General features: G+C 53.8%; 2 protein-coding genes across 2 annotated transcripts in view; both read left to right on the plus strand.

Annotated features, from left to right (window-relative positions):
* Positions 1 to 4,620, plus strand: part of PRKCB (protein kinase C beta) — a 107,267-nt gene extending 102,647 nt beyond the window's left edge. The window contains exon 17 of the mRNA XM_030482749.2: positions 487 to 4,620. Coding sequence (XP_030338609.1) covers positions 487 to 639 — 153 coding nt within the window. The 3' untranslated portion in view covers positions 640 to 4,620. The remainder of the gene's footprint in view (positions 1 to 486) is intronic.
* A 4,009-nt stretch (positions 4,621 to 8,629) lies between these two features.
* Positions 8,630 to 26,458, plus strand: part of CACNG3 (calcium voltage-gated channel auxiliary subunit gamma 3) — a 28,334-nt gene continuing 10,505 nt past the window's right edge. Inside the window, exon 1 of the mRNA XM_030483239.1 lies at positions 8,630 to 9,278. Within this exon, the coding sequence (XP_030339099.1) occupies positions 9,068 to 9,278 (211 nt within the window). The 5' untranslated portion in view covers positions 8,630 to 9,067. The remainder of the gene's footprint in view (positions 9,279 to 26,458) is intronic.

The raw sequence follows: 26,458 nt of genomic DNA on the forward strand, positions 1-26,458 counted from the left end.
GAAGAAGCTCCTGCAGCTGATTATTTTGTGCCAACATTGAAGCCTTATTGAACATTTACTTCCATTTCAAGGCATGTTGCTTCCTCCAGGCTCCTTCCTTCTGTGCAGTGTGGATCTGTTTGCAGTGGTGGTTTTGCATGCTGAGAACCTGCTCTGTTGCTCTCTTCCACAGGAGCAGAGGGATGCTCGGCCAAGGAGCACGGTGCTCTCATCACCTCCCTTTCCTTTCTGGTTGTGTGTTTCGAGCACATCAAACTGTTGTTCTTCTCTTCTTGCCTGCAGCGTGGGGTTGCTTCTGTTGTACAGGGGCTGTGTTGCCCGTCTGGGTGTGTGTTCTTCATCGGCGGCAGCTTGAGGAGCTGGTGTGGAGATGCCGATTGCTGGGGTGAAGCCAGGGAGAGCCCAGCTCCCTTGGGTGCTCCACTGCTCTCTGCTAACTTGTGCTCACCCTTTGCTGCATTTAACTCTGTGCTTTCCATTCAACAGAAGGACAAACGCGACACTTCCAACTTCGACAAAGAGTTCACCCGGCAGCCGGTGGAGCTCACACCCACGGACAAACTCTTCATCATGAACTTGGACCAGAACGAGTTTGCTGGATTCTCCTACACCAACCCCGAGTTTGTCATTAACGTGTAGTCGCGGCGCGGCCGCGCGCCCTCTCCTCGCAGTCCCAAACTCCAGACCGCCTTGTACATACCGACACTAGTCTTCCGGGATTAGCAGTGCAGACATACACACCCTCATGCGAAACATGCCAACCGCTTGGTTTAGGAGGCCTTTCTATGTCTGTGTCACTTGCTAGCTTGGTTTCCCTAGCTGGAGATGTTTGGGGTTCGAGTTAACAGTAATACTTCTAGGAACTATAGTTGGTGGTGACTAATAGAGTTTTTAAACAGAAATATACCAAATTGCTACAGTCTTTGTAACCTTTGAAGCGGGCTGCTGAGATTCCAGTGACCCTAGCTACTCACAAATCGTTTCTGTTGAATGCTGAGCATGGTTGATATCTTAAACCGTTGTGCTGAAGCTTGCGATGACTGTGAGCTTGTCTTAGAGGAGCCTTTTGTTCAAGACATGGATACATTTGATCAGTGTGGAGAAGTCTGCTTATAGACATATATTTTTAAACGCGTTGTACATACCGAAGCCGTCTTCCTCCCTCGCCTCCCGCCAGCCTGCGCTCGCCATACGGCCTTTCCTACACTCAGGCATTACGACTCCCAACCAATTCCATGCCAGTTCTTGTAAATCAGAGCAAACCCTTTTTCTAAGCGAAAGGTGGGATGGTTTTTTCTAACATCTGGAGCAGTTTGCAGTTTTGATACGCTCTGTCAGCGCGCTCATAAGTCTTTCTCCTGTTTTTTTTCACAGACACTGTTGAGATTTAACAGCTCTGTAAAAGGGTATTAATATTCTACCAAAACAAAACACATTTATATTCTCGGTTTACAGTTTACCAACTGAAAACAGGCCTGCTACAAAAGGGCTGTACTGAGGGCTATTTCTAAAGGTAACTTTTCTACTTTACACCCTCTGCTATTCTCTTCAAGGCTCAAACAGGCATCTTGAGTTACCTGATTTCAGCCAAAATTCCTGGGGATTTTATTAAGAAATCCAGGAATTTCTGCATCATTTAAAAAACTATCTGAATCAGAAGAGACAATTCCAGCAGCTGTTTGTAAGGCAGAGCTGTGCTGTGTGTGCAGGAAGGGGCAGGAAGGGCAGCGACAAGCAGGAGCTGCCCAACAGCGGGTAAGCCCTGAGTGTGAGGAGCATCCTTTGAGTACTGGCTGTTACCCCCCGGTTATTACACACCAGTTCAGTTGGTTCCCAAAAAACCCCACCCCTGTATATATATTTTTGAACCACTACTGGTTCTAATGTAAATACACATCACTCCATGCCTATAGGGGAAGGTGGGGGTGGAATTCTATGAATCACGAGGAATCCTGTAAAGGAAAACCTGGTTTGTAGACCTTTTATAAGCACCAAACTCTACTTTTGCGATTATTTTCTTCTTTTAATGATTCAATGAGGAAAAAAGGCTGCTAGAAGCTCGAGCCAACATCCCACCTTGCGGGGAGCGGCCGGTGTCCGTGCCCTGTTACTAAACACAGTGCCCTGTGGGTGCTGGGGATGTGAGCTGGGAGCCCACGGCCTCAGGCACTGCCCTGGGCTGGAGGAACCAAACAAACCCCATTAAAACTGCAAATTGTGCCAGATTGATGAGCGGGCGTATGAGATGCTCTGCCCCAGACACAGCCTCACGCAGGCTGGTTTCTGGTGAGGGCTCTCATAACGCCAGCACACGGTTCAGAAGATGTGTCGCCATCCTCTGCAGACCACAGTTGATGTTCAGAGCATGTACGTTGCTGTAACTATCAAACCTGTTGCTGCAGAATTAGTATTCCCTCAGTGGTGAATGTTGTTCATTTCCGTACCTTCAGCTCCGGAGCCGCTCCCGGGGTCGGTCCAGGAGGATGCTTCAGGGTCTTCGTGCCAAGGGAGCCACGGGTACACGCAGGGGCTGCTGCGGGGGGTTATGTCTGTTCTGTTTGGGACTTGTGTGTTCGTGTTGGGGTGATACTTGTGCATGGAGCAGGCGTTGTGCTGCTGGGCAGCTTCGGATCAGCAGGATTAAGGGCTGTGCTCCAGGGAGAGCTTAGCAAAGGCTGGATCCTGTTTGCAGGACTCACACCACGAGTATTTCTGACGTTGTCCGTTCTGCGACTTGCCAAACTCTTATTTCAAGGTCCATTTCCAGATGACCTGTTTTTTCTATGGAGAAATGTGTAATGGGATATGCCTGTCCCTGCACAGACGTTGAGATTTGTACCAACTCTTCCGAGGAAGGGCAGAGTGACAGTGGTTGACTCACTGTTTGCTGTAATTTGATGATTTACTCATTGCTGTTGGATGGGGAAAGCGGTGCTTCAGGAAGATGCTCAGAGAGCATCAGAGGTGCTGAGAGGCTTCAGGAGAGCCCCGGCTGCTCCGATGCTTGGATAAAGCCCAGTAAAATGATGTCTGTGGGTGCACCCACAGCTGTGTGCAGCAGTGCAGTGCTGGGGGGCGAGGGGACAGTGCGAGGGAGCAGTGGGTGAGGTAGGAGGAGGATGCTCGTAGGGTGCACCCTGAGCCTTGTTGCATGCCTGGGGATGGGGTTTTCTGCAAGTCTGGTGCCCCACACCAAGTATCCTGGCTGTGGTGGGATAGGAGTGGGGCCCAGAGCCCTGCATGTCACCAGAGCAGAGCAGAGGAGGCAGGACACAGTCACCCACCCATGAAGGATGGCATGTCCTGGCTCTCTTCCAGGCTGGATCACACCTGAGTGCTGCAGGTAAGTGGGGTGCAGGCTCCTCCCACAGTTCCCCATGGGGCAGGATGGATTAGACACACACACAGGGGCTGTGTTGGCCCCTTTGCTGCTGGTTGGTGGCTGCTCCAGGCAGCAGAACCTGTACAAATCCTGTACCCAGCCTGGGGGCTTTGCAAAGGAGACCAGTGCTGAGTGAAGACATGGGGCAGGAGGGCTGAGGCTCCTGAAGGCAGAGAGGGAACCGCTTGCATTTACCTACTGGCTAAGAACTTCTTTTCCCAATGCTGGCATTTGGAAATACACCAGGATACCCTGGTGCAGGAGCAGATTCCCATTCCTGTCTGTGGGAATGTTAGGGCTGCAAATACCGGTGCTCCCTGGGCATGCCCTAGTCTTTCACTTGGACATTTTGCCAAGGAAAAGGAGGGAGGACTGTGGCTGTTTGTCCATGTTCTTGGTCTAAACCATAGCCCAGCTTGAGCTGGAGAACAGTGGGGAGGCTGCCGGGTGCCCATGGCAATGGAGCGTGGCTGGAGAGCCATCACACCGCAGTTCAGGGTGAGTCTGTGCAGGGCTGTCACCAAGTGTCAGCTCTCCAGAGTGTGCCAGGGGACAGCCCCAGGGCCATGCCAGAGGTGGGGGACCTGCTGCTGCTGTCTCCCCTACCTAAATATCTGAGCATCTCTTGATAAGAGAGCCATCACTGCAGGAGTTACTGACCCATTTAATAAAGGCAGGTTTGGCCAACCCACACAGATAGTGTCAAAGATGGGAAGATGAGCGAGTGCTCTGGCAGTAGATCTGCTCTGGTGATTGTGAGTCTCAGGAGCTCTAATGCAAGCGCAGAACAAGATTTCTAGCTCGGAGTGCCTGGATCCAGCTGCTCAGAAAGAAGGGCTCACATCTGGAGGGGGAAATTAACACACTGACAAGTGCTGCAGCTTCTCTGCTTTTGCAGAAGCGGGTGAGCCACGAGCCTGCAACAGCAGCAGAAGCAACCAGCATCCTGCTCCATGCATGGAAGTGTCACCCGAGCTGTTTAGTTCTGATCACGTTCAAAGTGGCAATTAAAACAAGGAAAAAACATATAAAAAAAAAAGAAAATGTTTATTGTTGAACAGTTTGTGTTCGTGAACTTGATTTCACCTGCAAGTATTTGATGACTTTTCTACATCCTAGACTACCTGCTGTGTGTTGTCAAAAGATTCTCATAAAGACCTCCTTTTAGATGGGCATATACTCTTTATTCTATTTGCTGCATGTATGAAGAACAAAATAAAATATCTAATTTTAAAGAATCCCCAAGAGCTTCACTTTCTTTTCCTGTGGGATTCTAGTGCTGTGCAGGGGGAGACCCGATGGGCTGGGTACACCAAGGGGTCCCTGGCCATTGGCTGCTGGTTCTGGCTGTTGGCTGCCTGTGTTGTCACCCGGAGGGGCCCCACTGAGCCCCCAAACACTGGGATGCTGCAGCTTTTCTGCTAGAAAGATGCATATTGGTGCAGCTGGAGGGTATTGGTGAGTGGAACCTGCTCTTTTCCATCCAGGAAACCTGCTTTGTGAGGATGTGCCTGTGTGGAAGCTGGTGAGCATGTGAGGAGGGGTGTTTCCTTTTCGCTTTGGGCACTTCAGCTAAGCCTTGGGCAAGATATCCTCATCTTTCCCTCCTGATGAGGCTGGTGGTCACTGGGGACTATCCTGATTGATGTGGGATGGGAGGGAACTGCAGGGCTTGCCCAATGTACCCCCAACATCCCTCTTCCAGGCTGGACAGTCCTGCTCTGTCCCTCCTCCTACCTGAGCACAGCCCCTGCTGCCGGCACTGCAGGATCCGTGGTCCATCGAGAAGGTCTCCCATGGCCCCAGCACAGGGTTTCAATGTGTCTGATTAACCTCCTTCCCCAGACTCACTATGAGCCCATGTCCAGCATGTTGGGAATGTTGCTGAGTGTCAGTTCTCCTGGCTTGTGTAAGAGAAACATTTGGTTTTGTGGCACTTTCCTGAATTATGGGAGCTAATGACAAAAGCATTGTGACAAATGACTCAGCTTCTGATAGTGAAGTTAATTAGTGCTGAAGTTTAGCATCTCCATCAGAGTAGCTGGAAAAACCCAGTTGAGCAGTTTGCTTCCCCCATGTAACACGGGCAACAGAAACCCAAGTCCCCACAATGTGCCAGGTAAAATCCTCCCCACGGCTGCGAGGGGATGAGAGAAGAAAGGCCAGACACCAGCAGAGCGTTTGCCTCGGAGCTGTCCCTCCATCCATCAAAGGCGTTGGGAGGAACACAGCCTCATTAATGTGTGAATGAGTGACCAGCAGCAGCTTTGCGTTAGGCTCTGACCTTCAAGAGCTGTCTCCCTGAAGCCATCTTTCATCTCTTTCATTTGCATTACAATCCTGTTTGCCTCATTATTTGGTATCCGCTGCTGCTTCAAAGAATTTAAATCAAATCAATTAAATTGTGGTGGGCTGGAGCAGCAGCAAACCCTTTGTGGAGGCTCAGCATGGCCCGGACAGACTCAGGCTACAGAATGTCTTTAATCTGCTGCTATTTGTTCTCTTATTACTTCTGTGGTACCACTGCCTCATAGAAACCCTTTGATGATCTTCCTCCTTTCCCACCCATCCCATGCAGACGTGCTCCGTGTAGAGGCTGGTCTTTGCATGACATTGGGGCAAGGATACCTTGGCTTCCATCCTGCACCTTGGGACTGGGATCGGGATGTCCCCAGCAGGGCTGCTGGGATGGGGAGCTGCTGTGTGAGCAAAGGACCTGGTTCTCTGGGATGCTGATGCTGCCCCATGCACAGCCATTCCTGCACTCCCTCCGCATCTTCCCAGGGCAAAGATAAATCCATAGGAAAGGATTTCTGTTTCTCTCCCCTGCTATTCTTGTTGCTACTGAGCTGTCGGGAGTCCATCAGGGAGCCCCAGGAGCTTGTGCCAAACACATTGGGGCTGGTGGCACATTGGGCACTGCTCACTCATGTCACATCCTGAGAACCTCCTGAATGTGGTAGCACAGCACCCGAGGACACACCAGCCCCACCGCTGGATCCCGTTAGAGCCAGGAGATCATAACCGGCATTCCCAGAGCATGTGCAGATATAAATAATCCCTTGTGGGAGTGCGGAAGGATGAACACGTGTGCGAAGGATCTGGAGTCCTTATCCCCCCGCAGCCCCAGGGAGCAGGGAAATGAAGACTAGGCAAGGCTGGAGCTCAGCATCTCACTGCATCGTTAATAACCCAAACTCGCCTCGTAGCAGAGCCTCTCTTCCTTCAAGGAAAAACCTAATCCAGCTAGGGATTATTTCTGACTACTTACTTTCTGTCGCTTTGCCAATTTAAATGCAGCAGAGCTTTCATCCCTGGATGTGGAAGGACAAAGCCCAACAGATCTTGGTTTAGGACGTTTTTGCCTGCAAGGACAGCTTTTTAGTCTTGCACAAGCTGTACAATCTTTGCTGCATGGGTTTGATTTTGGTATTTGTTTCTACTTTGCCCAGTTTCAAAGGGTCTGTGAGCAGGATGATGATGGATAAGGTGGTGAACAGCAAGAGGTTGCTGGGCAGGACCTGGAGGAGCCCAGGAGGGAGTACACAGGCCTCTGGAGCCTGAGCTGCAGAGTGGGATGGTGAGGTCCCCAAATTCCTGTTGACTGCAGATCTTAGTGAACCCCCTACATGTGCCCAGGGGTGGCTGCTCCTGGGACTGCCTACTCCACGCAACAAGTAGTAAGAGGTGTGCAGGGCTTGTCAAGGCATGCCCACAACCACCAGCCCCTGCAAGGTCCAACATGCTCTGATGTGGACTTTGGTTCTGTTAGAGCTCACTTTGTTAAAAGCCTAGGAAACGGTACATGTGCACTCTGCACACACCTACACACGCTGTGTTAAAATAACACAATTAAGGCTGCAAAATCCCCCACTTGGGATGCAGTTTGCAGCCCCTTCGCTGTAGGTGTGAGATATCTTTGCTGCCTGGCACCGCGCAGGACGGGGGCCGTGTCAGGCTCTGCCCCACGCGCTGCCGGGGCTGGGTGACAGCGGTGGGAGCAGAGGGGGCTGCGGGATGAGGGAGCGGGAATGGGAATGCCACGGTTGAGGCATTGCAGCCTCTCCCTGCACCCTGCCCCGAGCCGTGGGACCCACTGGGTCGCTCAGGAGCAGCATCCCGGTGCAGCCATGAGTGGGGCTCAGCCTGGTGTCCAGCCAAGGTGTCACCAGTGACTGTCTGTGCCTCTGCCAACACCAGCCACAGGAGCTGGTACAACCGAGCAGCCACAACCCCTCCTCAAAATACACACGGGAAAAGTCCCTGTGATGCTGCTTGGGTGGATGCTTCTGACCACAGCCCCCGAGCCCCTCATCCCTGCATCTGGCAGGGTGCTGCGGGAGGGTGCAGTCAGCACTCCCTGCCTGATGAGTGCACGCAGTGATTTAAGGTTGAGGACGCTACTTAATTGTCACGCTGCTTAATTTCTCAGTACCCGAGTTTTTTGTAACCTCCATAATTTTCTGTTTGTATTTTGGGAGTAAATAACTAGTATTTACATACGAGTGCATACAAATGAGCACTGTGCAAGTGCACGCTATCAGGTAAATCACAGCTTTCTTGTCTCACCCGTAGCCCTTAAAAGACTATTAATTTAAGAGGTGAGTATATTACAGGGCTTATTTGAAAGGTCGCATGAGTCATAAGCTCAGCCGAGCGGCTGCAGAAATGTTTGAGATAGAGGAGGAGGCAGCAGAGAGGCGCGGGAGAGAGTGAGGGGTTGAACTGGTGGTGGGTTTAACTGGTGAGGGGGTTAACCGCTGGCAAACGATTCCGGGCCGTGATGTGCCCTCCCCGGTGCACAGGCTGGTCCTGCTCCGACCCGACGCTGGTGCGATGAGTCCCCTCGGGCTGACCCCTCCCGGTCTGCGGTGCACGGGGCTATGGCGCTGCCGCCAGCCGGGGCTCGGCGCCCGGTACCGGGGCAGCAGCTCCAGTGCCGGTGGGGGGTTCGGGGAGCCGAGATGCCCCGTGCTGGGGGAGCAGGGTTAGGTTCCGCCCCCCACCCCGGGCTGGAGGTCCCGGTCACTGTCCCCGACCCCGGGGCAATACCGGTCTCAGCACCCCGGGGTAGGGTCTCTGCCCAGCCTCGGTCCCAGCACCGCGGGTGGGGTCTGCCGCCCGGTCCCGGTCCCGGTCCCGGTCCCATTACCCCGGGGGGGGGGGGTCCCGGTCCCAGTCCCGGCGGAAGTGCCAGCCTCCGCACCCCTGTCTGGGCTCCCCCGCCCGGTGCGGGTCCCCGCCCCCGGGTCATTCCCGCCCGGTCCCGGTCCCGGCACGCCGGGCTCTGCTCCCTGTGCCCGTTCCCGGTGCCGGCTCCCCCCGCCCCTCCCGGCCCGGCCCCATCCGCGGGCGGTGCCGGTTTCCCGTCGGCGCGGCCCCCCCCGCGGCCCGCCCTGCGCTGCCCCCGCCGCCCCCCGCCGCTGCCTTGTCCGGGCGGCGCGGGGGGAGGCGCCGGGAGAGGCGCCGCGCTCCCGCCGCGGGCGCACGGCGGAGCCGCTCCGCGCCCCGCGCCGCCGCTGGGCCATGCCCGGGAGCCCGGGGGCTCGGCGGCCCCGCGCTGCGCCTCCGCGGGGGCCCGGCGCGCCGCGGGCCGCGGGGGCATGAGGCGCCGAGCGCGGAGAGCGGCGGCGGGCGGCGGCGCCGGCCCTTCCCCTGCGAGCCGCCGCCGTAGGATGAAGCAGCATGAGGATGTGTGACAGAGGCGTCCAGATGCTCATCACCACGGTGGGAGCCTTCGCAGCCTTCAGCCTGATGACCATCGCCGTGGGCACCGACTACTGGCTCTACTCGCGCGGCGTGTGCAGGACTAAGTCCACGAGCGACAACGACACGAGCCGCAAGAACGAGGAGGTGATGACCCACTCGGGGCTCTGGAGGACGTGCTGCCTGGAAGGTACCGAGACACCCCCCAAAACCGATCCCCGGCCCTGCCCACAAGTACTTCGAGGGGGTCCCGGGACCCCCATGCCCAAAGCCGGACCCCGGCGGGTGGAGCACGGAGCTGCTCGGCCGTGGCACCGCCGCGGGGGACTCTGAACGCGGATTTCCCCGTGCCCGGGGACCGGCGCTGTCCGTGGGGACCGGCGCTTGTGCATCCTCCCGAGGAGGCGGGAGCCTCAGGCTGGGGACCGCAGGTCCCTCCCGGCCCTTGGGGCTGTTTAAACGCGAAGCGCTCGGCGGGCAGAGCCCCTCAGCTTTCCCCTCCCGGGGCTCCGCAGGCGACGCGTCCTCATTGCTGGGGGACTCGCCGCACCCGGCATCTTCACAGCCGAGTCCCCAACCAGAGCTGGCCCTTCCCCTCCCAACAGCAGAGCGGGGCAGGGTGCACTGATGCTGCTGCCCCACCGCAGCGTGTCCCTTGGGGACTGCACCCCACAGCCAGATACCCACCTCCCCGCTTCACCCCATTGCTTCACTCCAGGCCATGCTTTGGGGGCAGTTTTGCCCCACATTGCTGGCTGAGATGATATGAGCAACAACAGGCTGTGCTTGAGCATGAGCTTGGCTGGAGCCGGGTACTGGTGGTACCTGCGCAGCAAAAAAAAGCTGGTGGAATCGCACTGGCCCATAACTTTTATAATCATCAGCAGCAGTTGGTGTCCTGTGCACTGGGGGAACCATCCCTGCTGTCCTGTGGGCCCCGGAGCGATGCCTCCGAGGTGGGGGCAGCGAGCCATGGTGCCGAGCTGCTCCCTCCACATTGGAAAGTTCTCGGTGAGTCACAGCCAGGGATGCAGAAATACCCGGTCTGGTCCTGGTGCTCGGTCCTAAACCCCGTGAAGTCAGTCAGAGCTTTCTTATTGATTCAAGGAGGGTTTGGATCATGCTCTAATTCCATAATAAATAATTTGAGATAATCTGTCTCCCCTCTTGGGCTGAAGGAGCCAAGGAGGCAGCAGCCAGGGCTGTAAGAGATGGGATCGCTGGAAGCAATGAGTAATTTCCCAAATTCTTGGGTTTGCTAGCTGCATTTCTTTTTTATAGCGAATGCTTTATGTTTCCCTCCTGTGATAAATCACTGCTCGGGAAGGAGCCGGGGAGGCCCCGCTCTCCTGGGCACAGCACGCTCAGAAGGGGCTCAGCGGTGCCATGGCAGAGCTCAGCGCTGAATCACAGCCCATCACCCTGAGCCTGGGCATGGGGCATGTGTGCTGGCCATGAGCCTCATCATTCCAGCCCCTGGACCGGTGCTGTGGGAGCAGGATGGCTCTGCCCAGTGCTGTGCCAGTGCTGCTTGGCCGTACCCATGGCACAGTCAAGGCCTCACACTGAGCACGGGTTCCGTCATTCCCTGTGTGTGCATGAGAGCGCAGGTGGGTGATGGAGCTGGGGGTGAGCAACGGGGCTGCGGGTGGATGATGGGGGCTGCAGGTGGGTGACGGGGCTGCAGAGGAGCAATGGGTGACGGGGCTGTGGGGCCATGCAGCACCAGGCAGGCTCAGTCCCATTCAGTGCTCGGGGGGAGCACATGGAGCTGGTCTGGGGCTGCAGGGACATGGAGTGGCTGCTCATCACCCTCTGGAATTTTGCTGGGGAAATGCACCGGGTTGGTGTCTCACAGGCTGTTCACTGATGCAATGCTGGGAAGGGAAAACTTCCACATCCGAGCTCTGCAGAGCTCATGTGTGCTCTGTGCTGGTGCTGCCGGGTGGGCTGAGGTCCTTCAAGCTGAGGGTCGCTGCTCTGCGCCGGGGGCTGCTCTCTGTGCTGAGCCCCTGCACCCTTTCCTGTGCAGCAGGTCCTGCCTGCTTCCTGCTGTCAGGGCCTGCCGTGTGTCTGCTTTCTGTGCACTCTCTGCATCTGGCTTGAAAGATGGACAAAGGTTGCACTTGATCACCCCGTGCTAGGGCTGAGCACGGTCAGTGGGAAGGGTAGGATCTCCCGCGGTGCAGAGGATGCTCTGAGCACTGAGCTGTGCTCTCTGCCCCTTGGGATGCGCCTTGGCCTTGGACTTTCCATTGCTAACAAGGGTTTAATGCATGTAATGATGGAGGCTCCAAGCAATGAGCCCCAGCCGCTGGCCTGGCGGGGTGCGTGGATGGGTATTGAGGTGACTGACACGGGGCTGCTGCACGTTCCGTCGCAGCTGCTCGTTCAGCCCGTGTCAGTCACACGTGGCGCCTGCGCGGGAGCTGATGGCACCACGTGAGCTCCAGGAGCCTGTAGCACAGAGCAGATAAATCGTGAATGAAGCCACCACAGAGCTATGGAGACACCAGTGCCGGAGAACACGGAGCAGGGGGTGACGCAGGACATGGAGCCTTGCGGGTGCTCCTGGGCTGCTGTGCTGGGAGAGCCTCTGCTCCAGCCTGCAGAGTTTCAGTTCTGATTATCACCTGCACAGTGTGAGAATAGTTAGTACATGTCATCTTGTGCTCAAACGTAACCAGCGTTTGCTGGTATGTCTGTCCCCTGTGGCTGTTTATTGTCAGTCCTTGTCCCTTGTGACTCCCTTGTTAATAGAAAAGGTAGGGAAGTGCACAGCACTTCAGGGAGAAAGCTCAAGTTGAGAATTAGCTGCTTAGGGTTGTGTTGTTTCTAGGAAAGGAAAACAACTTTGGTTTTCATCAAGCTTAATTAAATTCAGCATGGTTAAAGGCAGGGAGCCTCCTCGTCCTCCCTGGTGCGTGGTACCCACTGGGACTAGCTCCATGGCATCATGCGGATCCGAACCAGGCAGACACAGCAGGAGGATTTGCCCAGGGCTGCTTGAAATCCTGTATTTTAAGGGATATTTCCATCCCTGGCAGTGTTCAAGGCCAGGTTGGACACAGGGGCTTGGAGCAACCTGCTCTAGTGGAAGGTGTCCCGGCCCATGGCAGGGGTTTGGAACTGGATGAGCTTTAAGGTCCTATCCAGTCCAAACCATTCCATGATTCTATGAAATAATCCCTGGTATTTAAGTGTTACATAGCCACACAAGCTGTTTTTCCTTCTTTCTTCATGTTGTTAATCTGGTTGTACCCCTGTGGGTCGCTCCAGCTCCCTTAGCTACAGCATCTCAGAGGGAGCTCCCACGCGTGGGGTCCACCATGAACCCCAGCCCCTTCTGTGCTGCCCAGTGCCAGGATGTCATTTCCTACCCCCAAACTGCAACTTGCTCTCCTAGTTCCGAACAGCGAAACATTGGACTTGGCTGTATAGAAAGGGCCATCACTGAATGAGTCCATGGTGTTAACCCACCTCCATCACTCACCAGTATTGCAGTCAGCCTTTTCTCTGCCATTTGCCTCTTTCACCTGCAATTATTCCATGTTTTCTTTAATATCCTTGATAAAGACGTTGTCATAGCTCAGCACTATCCTGGTAGCAGGCGATTTGTGTAGAAATATCCCAAAGGATGACAAGTTACAATCCCTGCAATCTGCCTCCCAGTCCCTTTAATAAAGCGCTGTTGATTCTGCGTAATACCAGTCTTTTTCCTTTTTCAGGAAAGCTAAATCAAATACCCTGTGGAACTCTAAACATATTACATTACTGATTTCCTTTATCAACTGAATTTGTAACCGTATCGAGAGAAATGTGTGGAGTTTGACGACTCTGTTTTCCACAAGGATGTTTGACATTTATGTCCTCACTGGGGCCCTCCTGCTGCTTCACCCATGAGCGATGCTGCTCCTACCACTGCCCAGCGCCACCACTCGTGGCATTGAACCAGCTCATTCTGTCTTCTAGAAATCTAACAGAGTGCCAAGGTTTATTAAACTCCATTTTAGGTCTTCAGACAACTCTCAGCCTATTCTCTGAGCGCTCTTGGGAGAAAGTTCTCCAGCCTGACCAGCTTCATGTTTGCACTTCATGTCGCTGTTTAGAATCCTCGTCAGCTCCTGCAGGAATACAGGAGCCTATTTGTCTCCAAGTACAGAACAGGAGTAGCTGATGAATAAATAATTGTGTGTCACTTCTGCTTCATGACTGACAGTTGCACTGTCATGATCTGGTGGTGGTTTACATTGGTAGTAGCAGAGACTAAAGCTGGCTAGAGAATTCCTCCTTGCTTTGCTTGAACCTTTCGGTGGCAGGTTTATTTCAACTGATCCCAGTAGCTTCTCTTATCAGCCGTGTACACGTCCTGACTGCTACTTCCAATATCAAAAGCCCTGGGTTTTGGCTTTTCACTTACATTTTCAGTTCCCTTCAGCAGCCTGACAGAAGCGCAGGGTACCCCTTGTTCCTGGGTACCACTTCTGCTTCTCCCTTTCCATTTCCCCCCCAGCTGGTTTTGTCCATGGCTGCTTTTGGCTCTGCTGAGCTGGTTCGCAGTGAAGGTGTTAAACTGGGCTGGAAGCAGCTGCCCCTGGACTGCCACCAGCTCTTCCCCCGCTTCCAGCTCCTCTCAGTCCTTCTGAGTGAGGCCAAGCAGAGCATTTCCCCAAGGTGACAGCAATATTGTTTCTGTTAGAAAGTTATTATCTTTAATTTTTAAACGCGCCAAGCAAATGTCCCTGAGATTGCAATCATCCATGATCGAGCACTTTTTTCTCGCCACTCATTATAGGTGGGTATTTAAGGAGCTGCTCATCCTGTTCCTCTGTCTGGTTGGCGTCTGTAATAGATTCTCATCAACAGCCTGATGTGCAGTCCAACACTTCTGCACAGCGCTTGTGGTCCAGCTCCGCGGTGCTGCCGTGGTGCCAGCACTGTGGCGGGGTCTCTGCTGTGCTGTGCCAGGCTCTCCGTACACAACCACGCTGCTGTCCCTGGCTGGCAGCTCTATCCCAGGAATGCTCGCCAGCTCCGGCACCGCCTCAAGGGGATGACGGCCATGCCGAGAGGGGTGGCACGGATGGGGACTGCTGGCATGGGATGGAGGTGGTGGAGTGGGAGGCAGGATGGGTCTGTAACAGTGTGGGAGGTTTGGGGAGATGAATGGGGAGGAGTTGTTTGCTCTTTATGATATGAGAGCTAAGAGGCGTCGAGTTAACTCGTGTGATGGGAAGTAGACAGTGGAGGCATCTGGGATAGAATAGGTTTGGGTTTGGAAGGGACATTAAAGCTCATCCAGTCCCAACCCCCTGCCACGGGCAGGGACACCTTCCACTAGAGCAGGCTGCTCCAACCCTGTCCAGCCTGGCCTTGAACACTGCCAGGGATGGGGCAGACACCGCTTCTCTGGGCACCCTGTGCCAGCGCCTCAGCACCCTCACAGGGAAGAGCTTCTGCCTAAGAGCTCATCTCAGTCTCCACTCTGACAGGTTAAAGCCATTCCCCTTGTCCTGCCCCTACAGGCCCTTGTCCAAAGCCCCTCTCCAGGTTCTTTAGGCCCCCTTTAGGCACTGGAAGGCTGCTATAAGATGGTAGCAATAGGTGAAGGTGAAGAAGAACCATTTACCCATCTGAGAATGTCTGATGAAATTATCACACTGCAGGTTTAATAGGCTCTTCCTTTCCATCCCCAATGAGCCTTTCCAGCAGCACAGTGCTGAGGAGGGGCAGTGCCTGGCACCAGGACACTTGTGTCCCTAGGGACAAAACAGGATCAAACAAATGCCGTGAGCATGAGGCTCTATGAGGTGTCCCCTTTGATGCCCCAGACACAATCTCTGAGTGAGGAAATCACTGACCCTCGCCTTGGTGGAGGATGTATTGAATAAGCATTAATTCTTGCCCTGTAACAGAGCTGGCAATGAGGCTAGCTGGACCCTCGCTCTGCTCCAGACCCATGTTCTTGTGGCATGTGGCCAAACGTTAAGAGCCATAATAACCCTTCTGGACAGAGAGGGGTCGCGGGCCGCTGCCAGCTGGCACCGTGCCTTTGGATTGTGCTGCTGCTCAGAAGGTGTCTGGGGAGGAGCTGCGTTCTCAAAGCTCTGCTTTGAGAAACCATCACTTCAAACAGGGGGTGCAGAACTGACCCTCCTGGGATGCTGCAGCGTTAATGTGGACAGAATTCCCATCTTCTGGGGTGGGGTGGAGAGCTGGTTCCCACACTGCCTGCGAGCAGCACGTGATGAGTAAAATGTGTGCCGCGAACAGCTCAGAAACAGGCATTTTATTGCTGCATAGGCGTGGTGCAGAGCCTGTCATCTCAAGAGCTGTTAGTGGTTAATAGAGGTGGAAGTCTGCATCTGAATGAGGCTCAAGTGGGTTTTTTTCCCATGCAAGGTCACTACCTCCATTACAGCTGTGGATAATTAGTGTTGGCTAACGAACCCCAGTGCTGGGGCTGGCGCTGGGACCGCAGCCGTGCTCTGGGGGAGGATGCCCATGGATCGATCCCGGATCCTCCAGTCCCCGGGGAGGTGCCAGCAGATGACGTTTGCTGGGAGCAGGCAGGGAGTGGGGATTGATGCTTGGCTCCGCTGCTGAGTTACGTGGCCTTTGGTAAATCACTTCTCTTCCCTCTGCATGAGTTTTGCCTTTTGTCGTGTGAGGCCGGGTGGGTTCTGATACAGCTCCAGGCAGGTACCCAGCACTGTTATCGCTGGTCATAGGGTAAAGCCCCTTCCCTGCCCACCAACACACCCTACCTGGACCTTGCCACGCTCCTTGGCACAGTGGTCCAGGGTAACAGCCCGGGTGTGGAGCCCTGTGATGCTCTCAGCTGCCCATGCCGACTGGAATGAGACGGGGTGAGGCAGCCACAGCATTAAACTTGCTCTCGGTGGCTACTTTGCACATGGATTTCACCAAGAGGTTTTTTAATGGACACAATGTGCACTTCATAAATAGACATTAACCTTCTTTTCCATAATGCTCTGAAAAGGTTATAAATGTGCTAACCCTTAAGTACAGGGGGGTCTCTCAGCCGCTGCCCAGGGGCTGCATGTGGCAGGGGGTTAATCCCTGGCTCCCTTTGGCAGCCTCTGGCTGAGTCACAGCCGTGCACTGCCGGGATGCAGATGCAACCTATCCATGGTCATTAATGGACATCAGCGCTGTAGGTGCTGGGGGTGAGTTAGGCAAAGACATCGAGGGGAAAGGCGCCCAACCCAAGTCACCCTGAAGCACCAGCAGGGAGACGGGGAGTGAAGAGGGCTGTGCATTTAGAATGGGTTTTCTCCATGTGCCTGCAATGCTGGAGGAACCAGGGAGGGCTCCTGCTGCCCTGCTCCCCTGCAGCTCTGCTACAGCATCTAAAACTCGCTTCCAAATGCCACTTGGAAGCAGGTTCCTTGAGGCGGGTGTTTGCATTCTGGGTTAGTGCTCGGTGTGGAGAGGGTGGCTTCAGCTCCCTTCCGAAAGGCCCATGGCTTTGCTCATCTCACCTTGCAGAAATCATTTGCACGCTGGGCGAGTGCATTTGACAGGCTTGAAAATACCAGGGTTTTTCACAGTCATTGAGGGGAGAGGCAGGAGGAATGCTTGTGGCTGCTGGATGGGTGATGCTGTATGAGGATTGCCTCAGATACTGCCTGTTCCTTATCTCCCGACACCACAATCCGTGGACAAACTCGGTGCTGTCGGGCTGCAGAGGATGGCTCCGCCATTCCCACGTCAGGCTCTTTGGAGCCGTGTTTTGTCTTACAAACAGATCCATAAGGAAATGCCAGGGCAGGCGCAGGAGTAGGAGCGGTGGGAGCCATCGCTGGGCACTTTGTGCTCTTGCTTTGTGGTTTGTATGGAAGGAGAAGGATCAGGCTGGGACAGGAGCTGGGACAGGAGCCCCTGGTGGGCACAGGGAGCAGGGGAGATGTGTGACACCCCCCCCCCCCAGCCTTTCTGGGCACTGGGAGCCCATGGAGGTGTTGGCATTGGCAATAATACCCCCTGTGGGACTTGGGCAGTGAAAAGCAGTGACAAAAGTCATCGTTTGAGGGTGACATTTGTGTTTGTGCTTCTCGAATGCTCACATTTCCAATGTCACTGGTGGTTTGGTAATTGTCCTCTCATTATACCTTTACTCTCAGTTCATGCCTGGAGTCACAAGGGGAGGGGAAAGCAGCCCCCAAAGAGGTTACCAACAAACAGCTATGCTTTTAATGTATTCCTGATTTTAGCTTATTAAAATCAGTGTTGGCTTATGCTGCTGGCACCTGCATCGAGCCACCCATGTCCTGCAGAACTATCCAGGTCCCAGGGGTGGCACCTCCATCCTCCTGGAAAGGCTGGGCAGAGAGAGCAGAACCTCTTCAGGACGGGCTGGCTGGTGCTTGGCTGGATATTAAAGACTAACTTCGAGTTATTTTTCCAGCTGTCAGACTGCTTTGATGCACCAGCATCAGCAGTTGCATCACACCATGTCATTGCGTGAGCAATTGCAAGGGGCTGCGACAGTCACCCCGACAGCCTTCCCCTGGGGCTGACGCTGAGCCCGGGGCTGCTTTAATGGCTGGGAAAGGTCACTGTCACTTTGGGAGACAGCCTGAGACCTCGCACTGACTTTTCCTGCCATCTGGAAGCCTCTTGCAGCCCTGAGGCTCCTTCCCTCCACGCCAGGAGAGTCTCTTGTTCCTCTGCATGCTTTAGCTGAGGGCGACAGTGTTTTCTATATGTTAGTCTTTGGCCTTTCCTCCAATGTGGAATGCTGGAGAAGGATAAGAGTGACTAGGACTTTTGCAGGAAGCAGGAGAGCTGCAGCTTGGGGTATGAGACCTCTGAGCCTGGGGGAGAAGAGGGAACTGGGTCGTCTGCTTGTCACCAAGCAGTCAAAGTGTGCTTCAGCAAGAGCACGGGGAAGAAAGTGAGGCCAGGGGAAGCAGTGTGTGCATCTTAAATAACTTCAAATCATAATAACAGATTTAAATAGTATCTACTGTGCGTATTGCCCCAACCCTATTTCCAGTGATGCTGTGGGAAGCATGGGAGCTGCTGGTCCCCACTCCCAGGCAGAGTCGCCAGCTTGTTCCCTTGGGACAGAAGCATCCCTGGCTGAGGTTCTGTGCATCCCTACAGCCACATGCCATTCCCCACAGGCGTGTTCCGTATGGCTTTCCTGCCTGTCCCAGCTCGCTGGCGGCTGAAGTGACAGACGTGGCATCTCCTCCACCCTGAGCTGTGCTCCTGCAGCACTGGAGCATCTCGGAAACAGCCTCATGTCTTAAGCAAAGGCTTTACAGGATACACAAGTTCAGTCCCTCATTTAGAAGTGATGTGCGTTGTCAATCTGGACCTATCTCCCCACCAAGGATGAGTAAAAGTCTCTGAGGAAGCAGCAGCAGAACACCCCATTGGCACTCGGGAGCTCTGTTCCTTGGTGCCCAGGTTTCATGGTGCCGGGCCCCGGCGGCAGCACGGCGCTGGCAGCGCTTTGGGCCGCTGCACCATCACCTCCCGCGCAGAGCCTATTTCCAGGGCTGTGAATTCCCGGCTCCGCGCGGCTCCAGCTGAGCACCCAAAATGAGCAGACGCTTGTGATCTGCAGCTCTGCAGCCCCCACCACCCATCTGCACACTGGGGACAACGTCACCGGCCCCAGCTCGGTGCTGGAGCCCCCGGAGCCGCTGAGATGCTCCAGTGCTGCTGGAGCTGAGCGGGAGCCTGCGGAGTGGGGATGGCTCTCTCTCGGCAGTAGGAGAGATGGATGAGGCCGGGGCTGCACACTGAGCACTGATGGTGGGTAATGAGCAGGCAGGGAGCAGAGTGTCCCAAAGGAGCTGCAGAGGTGGGAGCAGGGTGGGAAGCGATAAGGTAGCAAATACTATAACCCAGCAAACACCATAACTCAGCATACACAGACTGGTCCCAGGCCGCCCCATCCCCACAGCCATGCCCTCAGGGCACTTTTCATCATCTCCTTTAGCCAAAAGGAGATGTTGGTGCATCCTCAGGAGCGGGTCAGGTGTGTGCCATGAGCATTAACCAAGGTGGAGCTGCTGGGCTGCAGCTGGGGCAGAGCCATTAAAAGGCCCATGGGGATGTACAGTGAGGGCTGAGCAGTGTTGAGGCTGAAATGATGGACCCTGAGCAGGACCTTGAGCTCAAAATGTGGGAGCAAACCTGTGGTGGAAGCCTCAGGTAGGTGCTGGGAGAGCTGGGGCAGTGCAGAGGCAGCTGCTGTGGTTTCCTGTGTGCTTGGGGAACTCTTGTGACTCTGGCAGGCACAAACCCCCAGCTCTCTGTGCTGTGCTGTCCTCAAAGCTGATGGCAAAGCATCACCTGGCTTCAGCAGCAGCAGGATGGGCTTTTCTGTGTGGTTTAATGTGAAACAGGAAGATGATGGAAAACATTGGCATCTTCTGCCCATCTATCTCACGGTCTTTTACGCTTCTGGAGTTCATCTATCAAAGTGTTCTGCGGTTTCAGTCAGATTTGGGAGCTGGGGGAAGGTGAGGCTGGGTTATGGCCAAGGTAATGGCATGAGCAGCACAGGGGCAGTTTGCACAGGTCTGACCTGTATGAAAGTAGAGCAGGTTTGTAGCTGGGAGTGTGGTCGTGTTCTCTGCCTGAGGGTAGCTGGGGCTGAGCCAGAGTACCAGGGCTGTGGCACAGGTAGGGGAAGGGAGAGCCTTAAACAGAGGAGTCCTACACACTGCTCTGGGCAGGAGAGTGTTTTAAGAGCCCCAGGAAGCTGGTTGCAGTGCGTTTGGTCTCTTGGTGCTGTGAAATCCCAAGGTGATGGGTGATGGATGGGTTGCACCGTCATCTTGTATCTGCCCTTGCCGCTGCCTCAGGCAGGGAGTGTGCTGCCTGCACGGTGTTTCCAATAGCAAAGCCCTCCCAAAGGCAGCAGGGAAGAGCAAGAGCTGCAAGGTGGAAATTGTTCTGGGGGCTGGAGCAGCTCTGCTCTGGAGCCAGGCTGAGAGAGCTGGGCTGGGTCAGCCTGGAGAAGAAAAGGCTCCTTAAGGGGAGACTTTAGAGCAGCTCCAGTGCCTAAAGGGGCTACAAGAAACCTGGAGAGGGGCTTTGGGCAAGGGCCTGTAGGGACAGGCCAAGGGGAATGGCTTTAACCTGCCAGAGGGGAGACTGAGATGAGCTCTGAGGCAGAAGCTCTTCCCTGTGAGGGTGCTGAGGCGCTGGCACAGGGTGCCCAGAGAAGCTGTGGCTGCCGCATCCCTGGCAGTGTTCAAGGCCAGGTTGGACACAGGGGCTTGGAGCAACCTGCTCTAGTGGAAGGTGTCCCTGCCTGTGGCAGGGGGTTGGAACTGGATGAGGTTTAAGGTCCCTTCCAACCCAAACCAGGCTGGGGTTCTATGATAACTTCTGGAAAGCTTACCAGGGCGTAGGTAGGCATCTTTTATTTATCAGGCAAGGTTTGCATTGCTCACTCTCTCACCAGCACAGTCCTCTCCTAATGTTCAGTCTATTGCACAGTCCCTTCTTGTTCTCCCAAAAAAGCCAAGAGTGAAACTACGGTGCTACTCTTGAATATCGCTTTTCCCCATCTGGGGCGTTGGAAGCAGCTTCCCGGGGCTCTCTTCCCCTCCTGCAGATGGTGAGGAGGCGGCTCTGCCTCCCGGCAGCAGCGAGCTAAATCCGTCCATGCTGGATGTGCTCCGGTCCTTGGGATAGCACCCGGGGCTGTGCCGGACCTCGACCCCTGGGATGCACTGAGCGGGATGAGCCCGGTGCTGGAGATGGGGAGCCAGTGGCTGCAGGTTGCCAGCATCTTCCTCCTGCACCAGCAAACACGCAGCACGATGCCCACTGAATTCCCTGAAATAAATTGGCTTTGATGGATCGAGTCCCTTTTAGCGCATCAACTGAAAACTTCAAATATTTATATCGTTAGGGAGATGTGACAGAAATACACATATATAAAAAAGGCAGGTGCTTGAGTGGCAGTCACGTATCTGAAGTTCAAATACCTCAAATCAGTGCTATAAAAGAGGAAGAACAAAATTAATACCACTCTTTTTCAAGGAGCCTCCTCCCAGGCTAAATGTGCTTTAAAGATTGACTCTGCAGCTCTAAAAACTATTGATGAGCTGTAAACATGAAGCGCTCGCCCCGCTCATGGCCTGTCAGAAGCATTGGGCTGGGAGATGCTGTGCTCTGCTCCGGCGTGACTCACCGCGGCCTCGGCAAATGTGTTTATTTGTAAAGAGCCTCCTTTCAGGAGTGACCTTTTTAATGCCTCGTGCGGCGAGCTTGGAGATGCAGAATTGCCTTTTGGCAACTCGCTCGTCTCGCAGGAGCTCTGACAGCGCTTCCCGGGGCCGTTCACGTATTTTTAGCCTCGATATTCCATGCCGTGGGGCTCCTTTGGGAAAGGATTTGCTTTCCGCAGCCCTCGGTGCGGTGCGGAGTGCTGGGCTCGGGCTGTGTGGAGGGGCTTGCTGGGCAGCCAGGCTCCTGTGGCACCTCTGGAGCCTCTTGGAACCCTCCTTGCAACATCCTCCTGGGAAAAAGGACTGTGGTGTTGGTCACACATTGGAGCAGCTGCTTCACCTTGAAATAGGGAATACAACTTAAAAGCTGTTATTCCAGGCTGCTGTGCATCAAAGCACCAGGTTAGCTCTTTTGGCCAACAAGCTTATCATCCCCTGCTTGCTGCTGGGCTGCCCAAGCCCTGGCTCTGCGCTCACCAGCATTCCAGAGGTGTTGGTTGCACCAAAGCAAATTAGGTGACCACAACCTCATCACTCTGTGTCTATGGCCTGTCCCCTTGTTCTAAGTCCCACTTGTGCCATCAGATACCAGCCCTAACACTGGGAGCAGTGGGGTCAGAGCATGCTGGAGCTGGGGACAGCAACAGCCCCACCACTGCTGCCCTGCCACAGGCCGTCACCATCCTCCTCAACAATGTCCTGGTGAGGCTTTAGGCATCGCTGTTAGTTGCTCCTTTGGCACATCTCTTTAAGCCCTGGGATGTGAATGTGCTGCATATGAAATGCCACAGTTGTAATAACAGTTATTTAACATTGCTCAGTCCCGTGACTAACGCTTGTGCCATTTGCACTGGGTAACGGGCGGCTGCGTTGCTCTTTCTGTGGCTGTTCATCCTCGTGCAGTGCGCAAAGATGTTTTGATGGGTTTTCTACTGTTTGTTTGCGTCCTCTCTCAGTGCTCTACAATTCCTAGCTGCTGATTTATATTCAGAGTTATGAATATCTCCTTTCTTCCTTTTGTTGGGCATGTTTTTATTTTTATAGCTGTTGTTTACATATTAGCCAGGCAGTCTTTCAACAGATGCAAACTCCTGTCGCGGCTGTGAGTTTTGGGGTGAAACGCTCTTAAATCCTTCTCTATTCGCAGTCATGCCTTTATGCTTAAAGCCATTCTCCGAACTGATTTGGCTTATAATTGTTTTCTGCTCTGCGAGTTGACTTCTCAAAGCATCCAGAATATATGCTGGTGCCTGGCACTTGCCTCTGTTTGCCCATAAGAAGTGTAATCAAGTCATGATTGCTTGGACTTGAGCAGCAACTAGTTCTTAATTCTGTGATCCATTCCCCTTCAGCTGTCAACACGGAGTCTAAAATAGCACTCCCCTGCGCTGGGCGCTTCAGAGCGATGAAATTGTCATTTATAGGGTTTTAGCAATTCAGAGGACGTTTTAATAATGGCGAAGTGAAACCTCCGGCTTCCTGGCATAGTGCAGCTTTTGCTCCTACTTATGATAAATAAGTGGTTACACAGCCCTGGGGATGATCTGGCCCTGGCATGGCTCTGGAACAGCACCAGAGCATCCTGGACCTATGGATTGTCATTGTCTGAATTAGCGTCAACTTGTTTAACGAGAGGATCATAGGTTTGTACAATCTTGATCCTGGTTTTTCCCATCTGGTCTCTTCTGCATGGTTCTTGTCATCAATTTTCAGTGTTCTGCCCATATCTCAATGTGAGTTAAACTCACGCCAACAAACGAGTGAGTCCAGGTCCTTCTGTGCATTATCCCAGCTTGGATGTGCAGGCACTGAAGGGCTGCCTTGGGCTTTCTTGGTGAGGTTTGTCCTCACCATCTTCATGTGCTGGAGGAGGGCTCGGGTCTTCCCTGCTTCCTCCATCCTCTTTTTCTGCTGGTTTAATGCTGACCGCCGCTGTGAGGCTGTCACTGCTGGAGCAGTGACTTCCATTTCCAGAGGTGGATTTGGGATCAGCACAGCTGTGTGTGAGGCTCATTGACACAGCCCTTGTGCTGGAGAGGCTGCGGAGGCTGAAGATGGATCCTGTCAACAGGAAACTTCAGTTATCCCACAGGCTGCAGAAGCAGCACCCGGAGATGTGGCGCAGAAATGGGAGTTGCAGACACCATGAATGATGCTTTTTGGAGGAGCTGCTTCGTGCTCTGGCAAGGGACACAACTTGAGTCCTGTGTCCCACGTCCATGCTGTTATTTAGTGATCAGAGTGGGCTGATGAGGAACGATGGCTGCAAATGTGATGGAGCCAGGCTGGGGAGACACCAGCAGTGAAGAAGACCAAAAAACTCATTATTGTTACAGAGCATGGGAGGGAAAAGCCGTCATTTGATGTATGGAAGTTGTGTCCACAAAGAGAAACAGAAAAGGGCCTGAATTTTGACAAGTTACATGAGGAGCTGTTATAAAGCAGGCAGAAATGATCATGAAGGGCGCCTTGCTGGAAGCATAAAAAGCAATAAAAGAGTCTTTACTCTCAAACAGGTCCCTGGCTGCTTTAGGGTGGGTGCCGAGCAGGCAGCCATGGCTCGGGGACCATCAGCTCTCCTTCCCAAACAGGCACAGAGCTCCATGCTGTGGGAGAGACACGATTTCCCTGTGTCCTGTTAGCAGAAAGCTTTGTGATCCAGGAATCTCCCAGGGCTGAGCTGGCTGCCCCTGTTACTGGCAGCCAAAGAGGAGGCTGGAAGGCAACCGCTTCCCAGGAGCTCATCACCCAACCTAAGTGCATCTCAAATGTTCACTAAAGGAAGGAAAGGGGGGGTCCTGCCCATCTGTGGCTGTACCTCGGGCACAGGGATGCTCCTGCCCCATCTCTTCCCATCAGCTTATCCAGGCAGAAAAACAAGTTAATGATAAAGATCATTATTTTTTTTAATTGCTAGAATTGTATTAATTTAAAGAGATAAACTCAATCAGGGAAGCTCATTAATTTCTACCACATGGCTTATGTACGCTGATTCTGGCTGCTCCGACGCTCGTTTCACTGTCATAGGAATGTCAATTACCTTCTGAAATCAAAATCAATGTTTGTTCACTGTTAAAGATAAAACATGGAATGGTTTTCTTTGGCACACTGATAACTGTGCTCCTCCCCAGCCCGATCCCAGGCTCCTGGCATTGGCAGCGTGTTGGCCACCCTGGGCACTGCATTTGCTGCAGCCCCTGTGCCCTCCTTCCTGGGAAAGCCCAGCATCTTCCTGGGAGCATTTCCCTGCCATGAGCTCCACCAATGCGGAAGGATGGAGGGAGGGAGGAAGAAAACCCAGGGGGAGACCCCAGAAGGCAGCTCCAGTGCATTACCTGATTACTTTTATAATGAGAAAACCAAAGCTAAACCGTTTGAGCAGAGCGCTGGAAATTACCCATCATTTCCAAACTTTTTTTTCTTCCTTCTCTATTATTCAGAATTGTTTTGCTTTTCTGAAGTGCCTTGTGTAGGTTGCACCAACCCCACAGATTCCAGAATGGGAGATGATGAGTCACTGTCAAAAATGTAGATTTTTTTTTTTTCTTTTTTTTTTCCCTTTTTTTTTCCCCTTTCAGCAGTGCTGAGGAGTCAAGTCTGTGACACACGCTGAGCACCAGCATCTCGCTGCCTAAAGCTGACAGGAGCTCCCGGTCCACCCTGGTGCGAGCGCCTGGGCTGTGCCCATGATGTGTGGGGATGCCCAGTGTGGAGCTGGGTGCTTCTCCCCCCACTGCTGAGCTGTTGGGGTGCATGGGGGGGGTCAGTTCTTGCACTGCTGTGTGTGTTCAGCCCTGTGTTCACGCTGGCCTCGCACCGGCACCGCAGAGCCCACCTCTGCCACCTCCTTGCTGTTGTGCTCCTTCCATTTACTTGGGTTTTTTCCACTAGTTTCTTTTTTTTCCCTACAACAGGGGAAAAAAGTCCTTCAGAAAAGGCAGATCTGTGTAGGAGACTGCTCAGACACAAGCCACCACCACAGGGAGGGGGAGAGGGTGTGAAGTAGAGATGGAGCCACATTACGCCGGGACCCCAGTGGGAAGCTGGTGTGGGGCTGCTGGAGAGATGGGCATGTGCTGGGAGTGAACTTGGTCCTGAGAGGGGTATTCATCCTGCTGGCAGGATCCCAGCATCCATCCCAACAGGAGAGAGCTGCTGGCTGTGGAGACTAACACAGAGCAGGGGGCTCTTGTAATGATTGCACAGGTTTTGCCTCAATTTAGCTGCTCTCCAGTGGAGTTCAAAGCAAACAGATGCATGTGATGACAGCTTGTGGTCTGAAGAGCTACGAAACTGATTTGATGGAGAGGACAGGTTGGTTGCCTGGCTCCCAAAGGTTTTCCTGGCTTTGGGAGGAGAGCAGAGCCCTTCCCAAGTCTCCCACACCGACCAGCATCCTTGGCTCAAGCAGCTCTTCCAGCTGGGTTGCTCTGTGCTGAGTCAAGCCCTGTGGAGTGGCCTCAGGTCTCCGGGTAATGGACACGTCTAACATGGACCTGAAACCCCAGAGCTTCACAATCTCACACCAGAGAACTTATGCAAAGAGCCTCAGGATCCCTTGCAGAGCATGAAGCTGGGGAAGGGAAGGAATAAAGATGAATTTCTTTCCATCTCTCCAAGCATCTGGGAGGTGGGTGGGAGGTAAAAAAAGATGAGCCCTGAAGTTTTAATTCCTTGGAGATATTTAGGTATCTTGCTCTTGTTACTCAAGGGAGTGCAGAGCCTGAGCGTCTCTTGAGGATGTGCCGCAGGCTCGTCCCCAGCACTTGCCAGCTAAGCCTGGACCTCTGAGTCTCCAAAGACTATTAATTTTCAGAGAACTTACACCATAATGACCCCACTGCTGCTTCCAAATGGGTTTGGTGTGACAGGGTCTCTTTAGGAAGGCCATTACTGTAAACCACAACTTAGGAGATAAATCACTTGAATTTATTGGGCAGTGTGGATTGCTGAGGGCTGAAACGTAACCTTCCCCCAGGACTTGAGGAGAGGAATTTGGTTCTCACTTTGGAATGGTTTAGCTCATCTTCCCCAGCCCGAGCCTGTTTGCACACTGAGCAACCAGAACAGTCCCTGGAAAACTGTTCCACTGGATGAGGAGTAATGAGATTTTAAAGCCATAACTAGAGCTCTTTAGTCTTCT

This window comes from Strigops habroptila, chromosome 4 (assembly GCF_004027225.2).
Source record: "Strigops habroptila isolate Jane chromosome 4, bStrHab1.2.pri, whole genome shotgun sequence".
NCBI classification, from domain to species: domain Eukaryota; kingdom Metazoa; phylum Chordata; class Aves; order Psittaciformes; family Psittacidae; genus Strigops; species Strigops habroptila.